Source organism: Pogona vitticeps, chromosome 6 (assembly GCF_051106095.1).
Source record: "Pogona vitticeps strain Pit_001003342236 chromosome 6, PviZW2.1, whole genome shotgun sequence".
Lineage (NCBI taxonomy): Eukaryota > Metazoa > Chordata > Lepidosauria > Squamata > Agamidae > Pogona > Pogona vitticeps.
The window spans coordinates 86,802,565-86,821,552 of NC_135788.1; the positions used below are offsets into that span (position 1 = coordinate 86,802,565).

General features: G+C 43.1%; 1 protein-coding gene across 7 annotated transcripts in view; it reads left to right on the forward strand.

Moving 5' to 3' along the window:
* Positions 1 to 17,790, forward strand: part of PLCD3 (phospholipase C delta 3) — a 61,352-nt gene extending 43,562 nt beyond the window's left edge. For 4 of the 7 annotated variants that reach the window (XM_020798029.3, XM_073004123.2, XM_073004126.2 and 1 more), the window contains 9 exons: positions 526 to 678; positions 3,636 to 3,755; positions 5,404 to 5,439; positions 7,740 to 7,899; positions 9,155 to 9,271; positions 10,851 to 11,029; positions 11,940 to 12,075; positions 12,749 to 12,898; positions 14,590 to 17,790. In XM_020798029.3, coding sequence (XP_020653688.3) covers positions 526 to 678; positions 3,636 to 3,755; positions 5,404 to 5,439; positions 7,740 to 7,899; positions 9,155 to 9,271; positions 10,851 to 11,029; positions 11,940 to 12,075; positions 12,749 to 12,898; positions 14,590 to 14,678 — 1,140 coding nt within the window. In that variant the 3' untranslated portion in view covers positions 14,679 to 17,790. Of the gene's footprint in view, positions 1 to 525; positions 679 to 3,635; positions 3,756 to 5,403; positions 5,440 to 7,739; positions 7,900 to 9,154; positions 9,272 to 10,850; positions 11,042 to 11,939; positions 12,076 to 12,748; positions 12,899 to 14,589 lie in introns of all 7 variants that reach the window. The other 3 variants (XM_073004122.2, XM_078377781.1, XR_013537515.1) reach the window with 2 other exon arrangements.
* Positions 17,791 to 18,988: the final 1,198 nt, after the last annotated feature.

Genomic DNA, 18,988 nt, shown 5'->3' on the forward strand with positions numbered 1-18,988 from the left:
AAGTGTTTAGCATCTCTAATCTTATCAAAAGATGAGAATCTTCTATATGTAAGAGGTAAGGTAAAGGTTACCCTTGACAAATTGTCCAGTCATGTCCAACTCTAGGGCGCGGTGCTCAGCCCCGTTTCCAGGCCATAGAGCCAGCGTTTTGTCTGTAAACAATCTTCCGTGGTCACATGGCCAGTGTGACTGGACATGGAACGCCATTTCCTTCCCACTGCGGTGATACCTATTTAACTACTCGCATTTTTACATGCTTTCGAACTGCTAGGTTGGCAGGAGCTGGGACAAGCGACGGGAGCTTGTAGGGCATCCGTTGCGTGGATTCGATCTTACGACTGCTGGTCTTCTGACCTTGTAGCACAGAGGCTTCTGTGGTTTAACCCGCAGCAGCACCACATCGCTAAAGGTTTATGTAAGAGACCTCCCCTCAAAAAAGGTGTATAAGGGAAGAAAACTGATAATAGAGAATGAGATGAATTTAGCAGATAGCAGTTACCTTCTGAGCCAATTTTTTATTCTCAGGACTCACCTTACCCCTTGATTCTCTCACTGGAAAACCACTGTGGTCTGGAACAGCAATCCACAATGGCCCGCCACATGAAGGATATTTTAGGAGATATGCTCTTGACGGAACCTTTGGATGGAAACACGCCCAAACAGCTCCCATCACCAGAGGTAATACCATCTGCTGCTGTTTCTGCTGTCAGCTATATATTTAAGGACCAATTCCCTTCAAAGTTAGGCAACCTGGAGCCCTTCAGATATTTGGATGATGTACCTTGTACAGTGGGGTCTTGACTTGAGAACTTAATCTGTATTGGAAGGCGGTTCTCAAGTCAAAAAGTCTGTAGGTCAAGTCTCCATTGACCTACAGTGCATTGAAAACCGATTAATCCTGTAACAGGCCGTTTTTGTTCCATTTTGGTTTTTTTCTGGTCTGTAAGTCAATTCTCAGGCTGCAAGTCAAACCTTAATTTTGCGGCCAGAGAAGTCTGTAACTCAAAAAGTCTGTAAGTCAAGCTGTCTGTAAGTCAAGGGTCCACTGTATGGCTATGTGACCAACCAGGATGTAGAAGTCTGGGCAAGGTAACAAGGAGCAAACTGAAGAAGATTAGGAAATTGATTCGACAGGTAGATAATTTCTGTTTTCATGGCCCCAAGGGCTTAAAAACGTGCTTTAAACAAACAAGTCAACATCTGTTTTAATATCAGTATTAAGTTTGCACTTGAGTGGTGATCATAACCCACATGTTTACAAGAAGGAGAACAGAAGCTGAAAGAGCTACAATTAATAGAACAGTTGAACTGTTGCCAGGATTTTTTCATGTTTTTCTTGTTTCCTTCTTGAACTCAACAAAGCTCTTTGTTTTGCATAACCATGTTGTAATTGTCCAGTTAGCAAGGTGCTTGTTATTGGTCCAGACTGATATTGGAAAAGCTCTTCTTAGGAGCAAGAAGTGCTGCAAGTATATGTTTTGGTTTTTTTTAAAAAAAAATTCTGTAAATTGGCAAGGCTCCACAATCACAAGTGGGTCCAGTCAGTTCATATGGATGTAAGGCCTGGTGCTAGATAGGCATTATATGAGGTGAAAGGGTATAGTCATGTGGAAAAGAAAGTACACCCTCTTTGAATTCTGTGGTTTTACGTATCAGGACATAATAAAACTCATGTGGTCCTTAACAGGTCTGAAAATTAGGTAAATACAATCTTGGGTGAACAACAACTCATGACATGTTATACCATGTCATGGTTTATTTTACAAAAACAAAGCCAAAATGAAGCCATGTGTGAAAAACTAAGTACACCTTATGGTTCAGTAGCTTGTAGAACCACCATTAGCAGCAATAATGTGAAGTAATTGTTGTCTGTATGACTTTATCAGTCTGTCACATCATTGTGGAGGAATTTTGGCCCACTTTTCTTTACAACATTGTTTTAGTTCATTAAGGTTTGTGAGTATTTGTTTAAGTACAGCTCTCTTAGTGTCCCACCACGGCATTTAAATCAGGTTGAGGTCTCAGAGACTGCACAGGGAGAATCCCTGTCTCCCATCTCGTTGTCTGAGTGCTTGGCTGCTGGAGAAGGCAGGGGAGCTCCTGCCCAGACTGGAGCGCCACCAGAGAAGGAGGACCCTGGCAATGTGCGACAGACTGTGAGTGGGCCAGCCAGCTCTGGGGTGGCCGGAGGGAACACATGGCACCTGTGATACCATGTGGAGGACTTTGTATGGTGCAGCACAACTTAAATCATGCGCATCTCTAGTCCTGATATGTAAAACCATAGAATTCATAGAGGGTGTACTTTCTTTTTCACATGAGAGTAATTCACACAAATGACTACGACAAACAAATGGCACACCACTAGGAATCAGTGAACAAAACAATCAAGATGTAATGAAGGATTAATGAGAGATGTTGAAGGAAATGTTGGGTGATATATATCAGTGATCCCCAACCTTTCCCGAACTGTGGACCAGTTGGGGGATCTGTGCTTAGGGGGGTGGGGCACCCCCCACTCGTGGGTGGGCGTGGTGTGCTCACGAGTAAGCATGGTGCACTCACGGATGAGTGGGGTGCACTCGTGCAGGTGAGCGTAGTGCGCTTGCAGGTGGGTGTGGCCTGCTCGTGCTCATGTGCGGGTGGATGGGGCACCTGTGCGTGTGGGCTGTGTGTGTGTGTGGACGTGCATGGGGGGAGTGTGTACAGGTGGGCAGGAGATCTGTCTCCGCAGCCTGGTCCTGCGAAGACTACAGACCGGCAGTGGCCTGCGGACCGGGGGTTGGGGATCCGTGATATACAGTATGCGCAAAACCACAAAACAGCCCCTGAAGCATTTTGTGATTGAATTCCAAATTCTTTAGAGCAGTTAGTGACAGTTTTCAGATACTGAAGATGGAAATGCTTCAACTGGAGAAGGAGTTTCAAAGCTGCAGGTGGGTCAGGCTGAGGTTGCTGTGTTGGCCAGGCACAGTGGGAGGCCCTGGTCTGGCACATCTTCCTTGATCTTTGACACACTGCCGTCATACCCTGCTTATGCTATTTTTCCTGGATGAACCTGGATGTAGCCAATCCCTCTGTCTTCACCCACTTCAGATTTTTGGGAGCCATGGCAATTATTCCTTGATGAGTTATTGGTGTCTGTCTATTGGGTGGGGCCCACTGCTAAATTCTTTAATGTCTCAGAGTCGCTTCCCCCCAGCAGGCAAGATACATTGAAGGGGACAGGACCCCTGCCTTCAAAACTGTTTTGTGACTGAACTGCTGTCAAATTTATGTTTGCACCTCACAAATAATAATAATCATCCTTAAGTTTTGAAGAAGTAAATTGAGAGCAGAGTGGTGAAACTTTTGCTAGACTTAGAAGAGGCAGCAGTGTTAGTGAAAAACAAAATAAAAAAATAAAAAAGGCAAAAAGACTGTGGTGCCTTAAAGACTTAACTGTTATGTTGTAATGTGAACTTCTGTGGACAACTCCACTTCCTCAGACACTTCCTTTTCCTAGTCATAAGCTTATGGCAGGTTCTTGACCCCACTGCTTTCTGGAGCCGGTTCAGGTCCCTCAACTGGATTATTAGAACTCCACCTAGGAAGTGTTGTTAAACAGCTGACATTCCTCGTTTCTCTTCTCATAGCAGTTAAAGTGGAAGATATTGGTGAAGGGGAAGAAACTACTTGAGGACAAGAGTGACCCTGAAAGAATAAACTTCATCTTCAATCCTGAAGAGGAAATGCAGGAAGATGACGATGACAGGGTGAGGAGACATGGTTTCTGTTCCTTTTCCAGAAAGGATGACCTAGAGTTCTTCCAGACCAACAGGCCCTAGAAATACAAAAAGCATTGTTATGTAGTCATTCCCTCTTTTCCTCCTTAATGATTTTCTTTGGTAAGGGAAAAAAAAACAAGGAAGGAGTAGCAAGAAAAGATGACAGCAGATGCAGTTGTCTGCACCCTCTGTACTATTCTGTAAATATGGTGGGAATAAAGCATGATAAAAATGTTTGCCTGGAAGCATTCCAACAGACAATGGAGTGGAAAATATCTAGGGTACTCTGTTGCCCTCTTTAATAGCAAAATCAGATGGGTGAGTGTAGGCGGTGTTATATTGAAAATGGAACTACTGTTAAAAAAAGCTGCTATCATCTCCCTTTTGGGAGCTCTTACATTTTTGCAAAAGTTCAACAAAATCCTGGGGGGGGGGGAGTCCTGAACAGGTAGGAACCCCGAAGTGCTCAATAGCAGTAGATTTCAGAGGCTGTTTGGGGGAAATGGAAGACCAGGGTAGGGTGGGAATGGGAATGGCATATACTGGTGGAGGACATAGCTGGTTGGACCTCTGAATGCCCTACAAGCTCTTATAGCTCTAATCTTGCTACTACTGGTTTGCAAAAGTTTGTGCCAGCATTTGCCCAGCTTTAACTGAGGCACACAGTTTGCTGAATTAAATTTGTCATTCACTCTGCACTACGCCTCAATCTCTTAGAATGGCTCAGACTAAAACATGAATAAAATGGGGAGATAAGATTTTAAACCTTGAGAAGCCTCTTAGTGGGTCGAAACGTCTTCTCTGTATATTCCTTGTGTATAATTTGAAGTGATTATAATTATTCTGTCCTTCCTAACAAAAGTGGCCTTTTATTTGGTTGTTCTCTGACAGAACATGAACAATTAGCAGCAGGCTGTAGAACTCCTCAAATTGTCATATTTGTTTGGCTTACCTCTTGTTCTGGGAGTGGATTCTCGGTGCCCCCACCCTGGCCAAATCATTGTCTCCAGGATTATTTCAGGGTGGGGAGGCAGTGACAGGGCAGCTGAACAAATAAATATGAGTTTATAATAGCGTTTAGACTGACAGAGGGTCATATTTCATCCCAAAGTGTATAATTTATGTAATTTGCTGCCACAGACTATGGTGTGGGTTATAAAGCTTAGAAAACTTTAAAGAAGGATTTTTATGAATTTGAAGAGGAAGAATCTATTATGGCTATTAGACTGAGCTTGGAAAAAGTAGTTTTGGACCATAATTTCCAGAATATTACAAACAGCATGAGTACTAGGATTCTGGGAGATTCTGAGAGTTAAAAAGAGTAACATTTCCAAGCTCTTTCTGGAATTGACTACACAGAATCCAAGAGTCAAAGACCCTATGCCACCAAATATGACACGCTAAGGAACAGTGAAAAGAGAAGACTCCTGCCTCCATGTCTTGTCTGTGGACTTCCTAGAAGCATTGGTTGGCTATGGTTGGAATAATGATGATGAGCGGTTGAACATAGTACGGTTGATGAAATCTAGCATGCCCATTCTAAGTTCTTAGATGAGCTCCTTTGGAAACAGATACATTTGGTATTTCTCACAAGACCATTTTTCCTTCTTCCCTTCGATATGTTCCCCACTTTCAGTCAATATCTTCCCTCCAAGAGATCAAACCATTGCAGGTGAGTACTCCCACTTTTTGGAAGAGGTTGTGACAGCGGGCAGGTGAATGGGCCAAGTGCGTGAAGCTGCATCTTGTCCACCGCCAGCATATTAATCCAATTGTAGTGGTTTCTCTTCACTTGGATTGTGGGTTGATAGCTTTATGGTTAAATTCAGGGAAAGATTCTGGTTGGTTGTATTTCATTAAAAGACTCTCTATAACAGGGGTCTTCAAACTACTAACGACAGACCATGTTGCTATTTTCTCCGGCCCATTGCCTTCAGCTCATGCACGTGTGCAGGGGGGCGTGCAGGCAGGCAGGGGGGCATGCATGTATGCATCTGTGTGCGTGCATGTGGGAGGCAGGCAAGGGTGCATGTGTGTGTTGCAAGTGGGAGTGTGCGCACACGGGTTGGTGTCTATGTGAGAGTGGGCATACGGGAGGTTGGGCAGGAGTGTAGGCAGGGGATAGGCGGGAGTGTGTGCATACGTGTGTGAACATTTCTTCGGCCCTCAGAAATATTGCAAATATATTATGTTACCCTCTGTGTGCAAAGTTTGAAGACCCCCTGCTCAAGGAGATGGTTTCAGGCACTGTGGGTTATGTGGGGTGTAGAACACAACCAGGCGCACAGGAAGAATCCCATGGAAAAGAGGCACCTAGCTTTCCCCACAAGACAGACCCCATACAGAACAGGAAGTGGCATGAGATTCGCAGCCTGCCTCAGCCCTTTTCAGTAATAGGGTTTCTTTTAATGAATACTAGTATGAGAGGACATGTAAAGTCCTTGAACAAGTGGGGAGCTCCATGCATTAAGGCAGCTGGCCAATGGTGGCTAGCTTACGTTTTGCTGTACTACAGCAGAGGTTGATTAGCCTCGTAGCGCAGTGGATAAACTGCTGTACTGCAGCCAAAACTGTGCTCACGACCTGGGGTTCAATCCCAGGTAGCCGGCTCAAGGTTGACTCAGCCTTCTTCCGAGGTCGGTAAAATGAGTACCCAGCTTGCTGGGGGGGGGGCAATGTGTAGCCTGCATAATTAACTTGTAAACCGCCCAGAGAGTGCTTGAAGTGCTATGATGTGGTATATAAGCAGCACGCTTTGCTTTTTGCTTTGCTTTGCTTTTTGCTTTGCTTTGCTTTTTGCTTTGCTTTGCTTTGCTTTGCTTTTGGTGCTGTGGACAGCCAGATCTTGAAAAAGAAAAGTGCTGAAACTTCCATAATGCTTGGAATCTTGGCCAGCTGTATGTCCTCTGGGCCTTAGAAATTATTCACTCTTGGCCAATAGTTATGCAACCTTGTGTAAGCAAGGCCACAAATGTGACTTCCTAGCTCACAAACATTTTTCACTGGCTTAATTAGGGTGACCACGTGACCTCTTTTGGGGAGGACACTCTTCTTTTTGACAGTGTTCTCTGTTTACCGGGCTGTCCAGTCCAAGACTGCTTTAGAGATCCACGAGGAGGGACAGCAGGGATCTTGAAGTTGCCCCTGCACAGTGAACACCTGGACAGCAGAATGATCAGACAAATAGATCACCTACTGACTGTCTTCCTCACTCAAGTGAAAAGTATTGCAATTCTCTTTAAATTTTTAAAATCCTATCCAATTTTGCCTCAGTGCGTATAAATCAGTATATGCAACTTTATTCAAACAGGTGTCATCATTTGTCCTCTTTTTTAGTGACGCGTTAACGGGTGCCCCTATTTCCAAGGCTTTTGTCCCTGTGTGCAGACATAGAAAAGCATTTTAATGGTGTTTTGCAGCACAGCAGTAACCTGAGCCAAGAAATGAAGAAGTCACCCCACCTTTGAGTTTACAAAAATTTCCCTGATTGACTGTCTGAAGGCTCTTTTTAGCCTCTTCCCTGTAGGGTGCCAGGCAAGCAGTTACCTACAACAAGAGCGGTCAACAAAGAGGCCTCATGCAAGTCCTGGTGGCCCTGTGCCATATATGCCACAGAGTTTTGGTGGTGCAGTGCCAGCAAAAGTGACCCCCTTAGCAGGTTAAATTTCCATGTGCCATGTTTTTAAGGGTATCACACTCCCGGAAGTGTTCAAGAAGTACACTCCATCTTCAAAACATGGAGCCTTGAGAACCAGGTGTATGGCTGCCGCATGCCCTGTTTATTTGTCTAAAAGTGCAAGCTGTTATGCCATCACTGGAATGCAACTACTTCGGGAAAGCAATGGTGCTTGGGGGCCTATATGTGATTTAATGCCACCCACCAGAAGATGTCTAGCTATAGTGAGCAAATCTGATGTAATCTGTGTATAGGGTTATTATCACAGCTCTCTTCCTCCCTCCTTCCTTTTCCAGGCAAAGGATGCTGTACAGATTTCACGTGAGCTGTCTGATGTGGTTGTTTATTGTCGGGCCGTCCCATTCCATAGCTTTCCTCGGGCTCTGCACCACCAGAAACCTACCGAGATGTCATCTTTCAGTGAACGGAAAGCCAGGAAGTTGATCAAAGAATCAGGTATGGCTGGGCTCTCCTTGGAGAGGTCCTGGAGATGTCTGGTATGTTGAGACGTTCTTTGAAAGTCATCTCCTCTCGTTCGATGAAGTAATGGCAGCTTGGTGTTTAAAGGTGGAAAATGAAAAGATGAAGTTATGTGTGGCAAAGATTAGGACATAGAGCAAATCAGTGTGCAATACATATAATAAGACACATTTATAGAACCCGGCTTAACAATTATGGTGTCACTAAAAGGTGGCTTTCTGATATTTGCCAATTTTCTTATAAATTCAATGGAAAGAATTTGAGATTTAAAACACTCGCATGTGAAAGAAAGAAGCTTGACAGATTTGTCCATCCTTAATCCATATCCAGGATCTTGGCTTGTTGTTCCTAAGTGTGCGAAGAATGTGGTGGCTTCTTTCAGAGAAACAAAACAGGGCCCTGAATTTCAAGGGTTACATTAAGCTATTAAAGTAGCAAATTATGTTAGTAGGGGATTAACCCTTCATGGTTAGTTGTATCTACTCCTGGGAAAAAGGAGTAAATAAGATGAGTGGATCTGTGCTCCTCATTCACTAAAAGTCTGGTTTAACATTTTGTAAAAAGGCTGACCAGTTTTGTGATCAAGATACAGCGTTTAGGACCAAATCACCTTGAGGTACAGAGTGATTTAAATGGGTCTTGGTAAAGATTGGACAAAACACAGTGTAATGTCAACTTATGTGGTTAGGAGCATGAACACATGCAGTATATTTTTTTAATTTATATACACTGCAGAATTTGGATTAATTTATTTACAGATTACAACAATCTGGATTACTAGTCTGAAGTAGTCAGGGTCTGTGACCGGAGAAAGAGATGGTAGAACAAAACCTTATAGATACAGAAAAAGGAAATGCTTTGGATTTGGTGACTTTTTATTCCATGATTCTGTTTATCTGGCAGAAGATGAATGTACTGGTCACATGACCAGTACATTAAAATGTGCACCAACTGGGTGTGGATATACTGCTTTCTTTGGTAACTGGGTAGGTCTGGGGTGGGGATGTGTGCCCTTTCAAATCTTTCTGATGGCAGATTTCATCAGCCCTATCCAGTTTAGCCAGTATCAAGGGATGATGGATGCTGTAGTCCAAACAGTATTTTATAGGGCCACACACTCCTCATCCTTTAGTTAAGTGCAATGAAGTCAGCACCATCACCAGTTGCCTCTTTTTCTTTTCCCTTTAGCCTTGTGCTGTAACCTGTTTTCTTCTGTCTCTCTTGCTTGCAGGAAACAGCTTTGTCCGATACAATGTTCAGCACCTGAGCCGCATCTACCCACTAGGTCTCAAGATGAACTCCTCCAACTATAATCCTCAGGAAATGTGGAATGCTGGCTGCCAGCTTGGTAAGTGGAAAACGTGAGCTACGAGAAGCACCAAATATGGTGCTTCACCCATCTAGTTAATGCTTGGCGGTGAAGCCAGGGCCAGTGGATGCCTTCTGACCTCTCCACTCCACAGATGAACTATTTACATAGCGGCCATGCCTGGAAGAAGTTACAGAAGCAGGAAACTAAGGTTATTGGTGGCTGGAGGCAAGGTCTGAGTCAGAACTGGAAGACTGCCGTTCCCAAGAGCTGCCAGCTAGCATGGCCACTGACTGTGCAGGCTGCAAAATTCTGGTAGCTAGGCTCCCAAAAAGTAATTTTTGTAAGCTTTGGCCTCAGTGCCCCTGCCAAGCCAAGCAAAACAAGGTGAAATTATTCAAAGTGCTGAATACGTTTAAAATATCTGCATAATGTATGCATAACACTGTGTTTTTTTTCTCCCCTGTAGAATTTGGAAGGTCTGATGACAGAATCCTTGCTTGTTTAAAGGGCAAAGTGCACACGGGCAGGGATAGAGCATTTTATCAAAGAGCAGATAAGAGAGTTTAGGTCCCAAGTCTTCTGTGGTCTGTAGACAAAAGCTTAGATTTATCTCGCATCTCAGGAATGCCACAATGGAAAGTGCTTGCACCCATTTGCGCCATTTGTTTTACTTTATTCTTTAGGCAGGATTCTGAAAAGGTTAGCAAGCTCTCAAATAGTAAGTGGCAAGGAAATATTTTAAGCCAAGAAATCATGGGCAGCATAGTATAAGAAAATTATACAAAGCACCTTTGCAATTGATTAATTTTTCGCATGATCATTTCCATTAATTTAGTAAACTGGGAAAAACATTAAAAACAGCCTATTTTAAAACTGAACTCTCTTCTCAAAGCACATTTTTGCATTAATGTTACAGTGTTACTAGTCTGTTGGCCCACACTTCCTTGCAACCTATTACAGTGGGGTCCTGACTTGAGAACTTAATCCGTATTGGAAGGCGGTTCTCAAGTCAAAAAGTTCTCAGGTCAAATCTGCATTTCCCATAGGAATGCATGGAAAACCATTTGATCCGTATCTGCTCTTTTCCGTCCATAGAAACTAATGGGAAGCTGCTATTCTGCCTTCGACCACTAGAGGGGGATATTTTGTTTCTTTTTTTCTTAGGTCAAGAAAGGTTCCGGGAAGGCAGGGAAAATACAGTCCAGGCAGTACCAGGCAGTCTGAAGACTCCCAATCCACTCTCTAAACGCTGGGAGAAGTGAGGAACCAGACAGGCACCCTTTTCACTGGCCAACAGTTAACTGAAAGTTCACATTTTGCACTTTCCCTGCCTCCCATGTGGGATTTTTTTCAGTTCTTAACTCAAATCTAAGTATGTAAGTCAAGTCAATATTTTCCTAAGAGAGTGGTTCTTAAGTCAAAATGTTCTTAACTCAAGCCGTTCTTAAGTCAAGACCCCACTGTATAGCCATGTGTTTGCCTTGTACTGATTAGATCATTTGTGAATTGACAATCAGTTTCTATGCAAATTCACATAAAACTGAATCTCAGTGGAATTCATGTTTTATGGGCTCAGTCAACCCTATCCTCTTCTCTTCCTCTGCCTATCCTCTAGTGGCCCTTAATTTCCAAACCCCAGGGGTAGAGATGGATTTGAATGATGGACGTTTTTCGGTGAATGGCCGCTGTGGCTACGTGCTCAAACCTTCATTCCTGAGAAACAGCCAGAGCACTTTTGATCCTGAAGCCCCAAGTCGGAGGACTGGTCAACGGCCAGTTGCCCTCACCATCAAGGTATAGTAACAGGTAGAACATCTATGTGCAAAAGGTTTTTCCATTTTTCTAATAGTTTGGTGTTTGCCCATAATAATTGTGCAGAAAATAGTTGCATCTCAACCAAAAGTGCTGTTGGACATTCTTAGTTGGATTGATTAGTTAGGGCCAAATATATATATGTTGCAGTCCCGCAACGCTCAGAAATAGTGCAGAACATGTTGGTTGGTGCATAATTCAGCTTCCTAACAAATTTATGATTGTTTGGTTTTGCCTGAGAGCAGTTTCTAACTTGCTGGGCTGCAAAAATGCACCTAGATGTGTGTGGGCTGTGCCTACCAAGGTCCAAGAAGCTGGACAATTGTCAGTGGCTGGGGAAAGACTTCAGGGTACTTGTCATTGCCAAAAGAGGTTACACAACATAGCTCAACCTGCAGAATAAATTATGGGAAGTAAGAAGAAATTGTGGACGTCAATGCCTTCTGTTTTAGTGTAGAAATTAGATATCGCATATGAGTATGGAGTTTACATTTTTTCTCCACCCGTAATGAAAGGGTGCACAAGTGTGCCAAAAAAGAAAGAAATGAAATGAACTGGAACAAAGCAAAACAAAACAGGACTCTTTTCTGTCTGGGACAGTTGTGTAAAAGAGAGAATTTTGGTTGCTCGTCATGCCAGCTTAATCTACTGAAAACCCCTCTTCCACCCACTTGAGCAGACCTCCCTCTGATCATAGCTCATCTGATGCTGGTTGATTTTGAATTTGGGGTTGTATTTTCAAATGTTTATCATATAATTGACGGACTTTTATTTTTGATTCCTAGTTGCTTTCAAGATTTGTGAGATGCTGTAAAAACAATATCAAGTGTTATAGTACAGAGAGGAAAAGCCTCTATATTTTTTTTCTTCCTATTTTCCCCTCTCTGGGCAGGTGATCACAGCTCAGCAGCTGCCAAAACTAAATAAAGAAAAGAAGTCCTCTATTGTGGATCCTTTTGTGCGTGTGGAGATCCATGGAGTTCCTGTAGACTGCTGCAAGAAGCAAACTGAATACCGGTTAAACAATGGTAAAGTAGGGATTAGGACTGGAGAAAATAAAGAATGACTGTAGTGCAAAGGGTAAGGAATCTGTAGCCCTTCAGAGTCTGTTGAACACCAACTCCCATCAGCCCCAGCCAGCATAGCCAATGATCTATAATGATAGGTGTATACTTCAATAACATCTGGATAGGCACAGGTTTCCCATCTAATGCTAGTGCAATAAGACAGACATGGATGCATGCATGCACACATACCTATTGAAAAGTCCCAGGTAAAATTTCAGCATCAGTGTATAAAAAAGTATTTCAGCTGTTACACCTAAGAAAATTCTCGAGATGCTAGACAGAGATCTGCTTTCAGTGCTGGGCTATAATCTATGCAAAGTTCTAACCTCCAGGTCCTGGGAAAGGTATTTTTGGACTATAGCTGTCAGCATTCCCCACCCGCATGCAGGCTAGAGAATTCTGAGGGATGTTGCAATTCTACTAAGCCTGCTTATATGTACCTGCTCCTGATCAGCCAAAAGGAGCTGTCCTATTTTGCCTAAAATAAGGTTCTGGATAAGTTTCATGAAGTACATAATTGTTTTCATAATCTTTCTAGTGTAGGAAAAGCCAAAATTAAGTATGCAAGGCAGCAGAGGCCCTTCCACAGTGTTCTCCTTCTAAATTTCTCCTCCTTGTGATTACCTCCCTGCAGGATTCAATCCATGCTGGAATGAGACATTGACCTTCCAGGTACGTGTTCCAGAGCTGGCACTGGTGCGCTTGGTAGTGGAGGATTATGACACAACTTCCAGCAATGATTTTGTGGGACAGTTCACCCTGCCGTTGCTCAGTGTAAAGGAAGGTGAGTTTCTCTTTTCCAGTTTCAGGAAAGCTCTGGAATGCCTGCATCCCTGGATACTTCTGCCCATCCTGCTTGCTGCTGCTCTGCTCTAGCTGGATGACCTAGAATTTCTGGAGTAAAGTTCTGAAGCTTTCTACCCTCTGTCATTTCCCTTGTCAGAACCGGAAACAATAAGATAAGTTGATCATAAAATGGCAGTGCAGGGGCCAAGCTAGTCACAGAATAGCAGCAGTTGGAGATGAGAGTTGGCATACTCAGCTGACAACTGCTATGGAAATCTAATCTGCCTTTGGGAATTGCTAAACCCTTTGCCAGAAGCTTTCCATTAAGGGCAGAATTTACAGATCCAGGCTCTTAACTAGAGAATACTTTTTCCACACTCCACCATTCTACCCAAATTACTTTTACTTCTCTCCATGCCCGCTTGCAGGCTTTCCTTTGCCCAGAGCTACTATCCAGTAGTGTGTTGTTCTTCTGAGAGAGAGAAAGTAAACATCACAGCATCCAGAAGGCACAAAAGCCATTCTGGGCAACTTCTTGTCCTTTCTTTCTCTCCATCTGTCCTTGTCACCTCCATTCTTCCCTTTTCTCTTTCTTCCTTCTTCACACTTGGCTGGCTACTCCCTCTTCTGAATCCTTCTCTTTTGTGCCTTCTCTGTAGTTGCATATCTATGTAGTTTAACAGGTTCAAACTCTGACAAGTGCCCGTGTATGTAGTAAAAAGGTAAATGTTCCCCTTGACATTTAGTCCAGTCGTGACCAACTCTAGGGGGCGGTGTTCATCCCTGTCTCCAAGCCGTAGAGCCAGCATTTGTCCATAGACAGTTTCTGTAGTCACGTGGCCAGTGCAACTAGACACGGAACACCAACACCTCCCCACGGTGGTGGTACCTATTTATCTACTCACATTTGCATGCTTTCGAATTGCTAGGCCAACTGGCTGTGGTGCAGCCAGAGGGCACGACAGATTGCTAGGTTGACTGTAGCAGGTGAGATTCAGTGAACATGGGCTGAGGCCCACTAGTGGTTCGGAGTCCAGAGTCTGAGGGACGCTGCTGCAGACAGTAGGCAGCCTTTGGGAGGCTTAGTGTACTTGCAGAGATTTGGACTCTAGTGTTGACATTATAGATTTTTGCCAAAGCGCTGGAAAACAACGAGCATGTCATGTAGTTCAGTTTGCTTTGCCTCCTGCCCCAAACCCTACACCTGCTTACCTGCCCCAGCCCCTGTAGTTGTAATGCAGAGCCACCATCGGTCATTGGCTGGAATGACATAGTTGCATGGAACCAGTTGGAACGTGAAGTGATTTTCAATATTCTCCATGACAGAAGTCCTGCTATATTTTAAAACGGAACCCAGTGGACACTATTTTAAAGCGCACACTGTAGGCCTTCAAAATAGTGTGAGGGAGCCCTTCCTTCTCTGCAAGGCTGGCTTGTGCTGCTGAGGACTGGACGGAAGAGGCAGAGGTGTCTTTGACAGCCAGGGAGACTGCCACGATGGCTGGTCTGAAGATGTGCCTCCAGGCGGCCACTCTCTAGCCGCCCACCAGACAAGCAAGCCCTGCAGAGGTGGAAGGGCAGCAGAGGCCTTGCCTGCTCCACATAGGGGGAAAACGGAGCCGTTGAAGTGGACTCCTGGAACAAAAACCAAGTTGCTATTTAACAAGGTTCCTGTTTTCTCTTCTTCAGGCTACCGTCATATCCATCTGCTCTCCAGGGACGGTGCATCTTTATCCCCAGCCACCCTTTTTGTGCATGTCAAATGCAAGAAGATGTGAAAAAGGGCTAATAAGAATCCAAGCCTGACTAGCCCACAGCAGAAGAATGGATGAGGCCGTTCATTCATTCTGGTACTGTTAGTAGTTCATCCAGGCAGATGTGTGCACCTGGGCCACATGGAGGAAACGGGTGCAACCCAGCCCCAGAGGCTGGACTGGAACAGGGGCATGAAGCCAACCCTTCCTTGAAGGTTCCCACTCACATTAGGATCAGAAAACTGAAGAATAAATGTGCTATTGAGGATAAGAAGCCATGCCACATAGTGACTCATAGAATGCCTCTTCTGGATAAGAATCTAGATCCTGGAGGAGGTCCCAACTCATCATAAACCCTCTGGTATTCTAAGAAGAAATTTTTCTTTAAGTTTCTGACAGTCGCACAGCTTGTAATTGAGCAGCAGCTAAGCAAAGGATTATTCAGCAGTCTTGCTTACTCTTTGGATATGTCCATAAAGTGGGAACAGGACTTCTAAGAAGGGACAATGGGAAAGAACAGAGGATGTGAGTCTGGTGGGCAAATGCATTGTGAGCCTTCTAGTACAGCGGTCTGCACACCAGACAGTGCAAGACATGGACTGAACCGAGGAGCCTGAGCTAGTCTGCTCGTGAGAAAGTAGGCTTGGAATCTGACTGAAATATCATGTACTTTCATAGGATGCCAGGTTCTAATGTGCACCATTAGAAAATGGAAGTGTTAATCCTCTCACCCGGCACACAGTTTAAATCAAATCAGAGATTGCTGCCCTGGCAATCAGCTAGAAAATGTAAACTAGAAATGCAGAGAGCTAAATCGTAAGCCAAGAAAGCCATGGGAAAATCCTGCATCATCCCATATTGGCTGCAGAATTAGGTTCTACAGCAGTTTGGGGGTGGGGGGGGAGAGTAATGCTTTGTAGTACCTGTCCCAGAAGAGCAAGCCAAAACGAGTATTAACCAACCAATAGCTACTTGAAATATATGTTCTGAGGATTGTTTGTTGGGGGAGTATCACAACTATTTCAGAATGATTGATGTGTTATTGATACAAAAGAAAATAGAATGCTCAAAGAATACACATATATTCCTTACTCATGTTCACACTCCTTTGCTAACCATATCTTTGTTTTTTTAATGCCAGATGTACTTGTGGGAGATCCTTAGAGAATCTCTTTAAATGTTGGCTATAAAATGTGACAGTTCATCAGGATAAAATGGCACTGACTTCCATGTAGCTTTTCCCTGGATTAACTTTGTGTGACACATGATAGGCTTAATGCACATACTCTTTCTGATTGTTTAAAAATGCAATTTGAAAAGCAGTACTTAGTGGCTGCTTTACCAGATCTGGCCTATGGCTAGCTTTACAGTCATCACCTTCTGTGGTTCTAGTGTCCTACAGCATGCTTCTGTGTCTACACAGAAATCAGTCTCATTGAGTTCACTGGAGTTTACTATCATGTGTGTGGTTATAAGTGTGCGGCCTTCATGCAGCTTTTGGGCTGTAGCCAGTTATCATGGGTAGCTTCAAGTGGTGGTAACCCCAAGACCCTGTATGGCTCTACCCTAGCATAGGCTGCTTTAAAGCTACATAAAAGAAGTATGACGGTATAATGAAAAACCTCAGCAATTCGTCTGCTGTTGCCTGATTTCAGTAATATAGCCTGTAAAACAGAGAACCTGTTGTTGTTTTGCAAGTTAGTTGAACCATTGTCGTTAAATCAATCTGAATGGTGGTCGAGTCTGAACAAGCAAGTTCTTAAGATTTGAATGAGAATGCAACATCCAGATTCTTCATAGCCCCTCAATATTAGCAGAGCATCCTTACTTTTGAAGTATGCACAGACATAGGCAATAGGTGCAGCACTTTCAACCCCTATCACGAAAGAGGCTTTGGATGAACACACAAGTGGCTTTCAGCCAAATTCTGTAATAATGTTAGGTGTGGAGTATATCACCTTTTATAACTTTCCTTCTTCACCACCACTAGCTGTTTCCCAAGTATTAGGGTACCACTCATACATATCTTTTTGCGACTATTGTGGCCTTCCTCAAATGCAGCTGACTTCGATGAATGCTCAGAAACTCCTCCATTCTTAATCACTAACACTATTCTGATAGTCTTAATCACTATTCTTACAGGCAGCTTCCAAAGCCACAGCCATTTTGTTTCATTCCCACATTCATCCTTACAAGTAGGCCCCACTTTCTGACTTGGTCTTTACTTCCAAGTAAGCTTCAAGTGTACCTGCTGCTGGGCCACAAATTGGAATGTTATTTTTAAGTAGTAATGCATGGCCATTTGGTTATCACCTGTGCAAAACAATCAATTTAATACAAAACTCTTCACACTTGAGTGATAAGTAAAGGAAGGCAGCCTGGCACTCATACCATATATGTAGTTTTTTAGAAAGCAGCTAGAGCACAGAAAGAAAAGACAAGGGGTTGTTGGTTTCTAAGAGACTATATCAGGCATGGATGTTATTCCAGTTCCCAGGAAAAGGTAATTAACTCCTTTCCCCAAGATGTTGGAGGCTGGAAGGCTGAGTTACAAGGAACAGAGTTCAAATCCTTACACATAAAAAGACATTGGTTGATTGTTGGTTAGTGTTATCTCACACCAAACCTACTTCCCAAGGTTGTGAGAATAAAATGTGGGCTGGGGAGAAGTCTCTATATACAAAAGGTAGGCATCGACTTGACACAACGTTATTATTAAAGCAGTAAAACTTTTTCATGATGGCTACAGACCTTCCTGCCCTCCAAAATATTATCAAAAGAAGTGATCAAAAGACCTTCTACAAGGGATCACTGTGGTTGGGCCAGTTTCACCCTACTCCCTATAATGCTGTTTATTCAGTTACAATGTCTAGTACTCAGCAAATTCTCTCCAGTTCAAGTTTTGAGTTAACTCTTTTTTGCTGGACCACAAGCAAGCTGAGAACTAAGCAGTTTACAAATCCAGACTCTTTAATACTTAGATTACAAGAAGCACTGCAGTGGTTTCAGCATTCTAGTCATTTCTTCTCTGTAATACTGTAAAACATCTTCTAGAATTTGATTTGCAAGCTTCTATATGTTAAAATATATTGTTTTTAATGAACAGGAATAATAAAAACATTTTATTTGAACAGAAGTACTGTGCTGAAACAAATATTAAGGTTCCATAGAACACATAAAAAGAAAATGCTAAATGGTGCCAGAAACCTACATGAAATTTATTCTAATATTTAGAAATTGTTGATCAGGGGCATGGTACAGCATCTGAAGTGTCCACATGAAAACCTGCATTTACGAAGCTGGTGCCTGCATTGCTGAATCTGTACTTCAGCACTGTGAATTTTAATTCCAAATCTGTTTTCAGTTTCTTAGGTAGGTGTCTGATTCTGGGACGTGCATGGGAATCGATGTTTCAGTGAAGGCAAAAAAAAAAATCAGCTCTAAAAAATTTGTTCTGAAAATCAAATGCGACTAAGCATGCATATCTGTTCTTAACTCAAAATATGAACAGGGCCTTAATATTTTGAACCCTTCCCATTTGTGAAATAGAGAGATTCTAATGATATTTGGTGTGATACTCTCATTAATTAAGTACTGTTGAAATCCCTGGGATGGGGAGGAATACTTGTATCTCCCTTTTCTGTGGACAGAGATAAAAATCCATCACATTTAGTCATCTGTGGAGTTCTGCCACTCATCTAAATCTTACAAAAGCTCCGTTTCAAGGGCAGTCACAACAGTAATGAGTTCCTACACTGATTGAGGAAAACTATAGCTGAGACCTCTGTTTTTTCCCTCTCTTCAAAACAACTGAAAAGAAGCTTTGCTCCTACAGGTATAAGGCTATGTTGCATTCCCTGTAAAAGATAATGTGCATGTCAAACCACTGTAAGAAGGCATTATACTTCAACCATCTGTATGCATCTTCCTTGGAAAAGCAAAGCTTAAGTCAATTCTGAAATTATCTTCTATGAGTCATCAGTCACAGATGAATGAAGCATCCCTTCACAATGTAAGTAAGAAACTGCAAACACATTACACCCATTACCTGACAGCATTTGCCTCACAGGCAATACATTTTTGTAGAGAATTTGACTATTAAATTGTATATTAAAAAAAAACCTTACTGAGACAGAAGCTGACAAGTCGGCTTTCTTTGCTGCCCAGCCCATTCAGCACCCAACACTGGAAGGTTAAAATGGAGATGGAGAGTACTCTGGAAGTAGGAATTGGGCCCACCGCTATGCTACCAGATGATTAAACCCCAAGGAACACACATGTACACACAAGCATGTGTGTTTGTGGGCAACAAATAAGCCTGCCAAGCCCTGGAA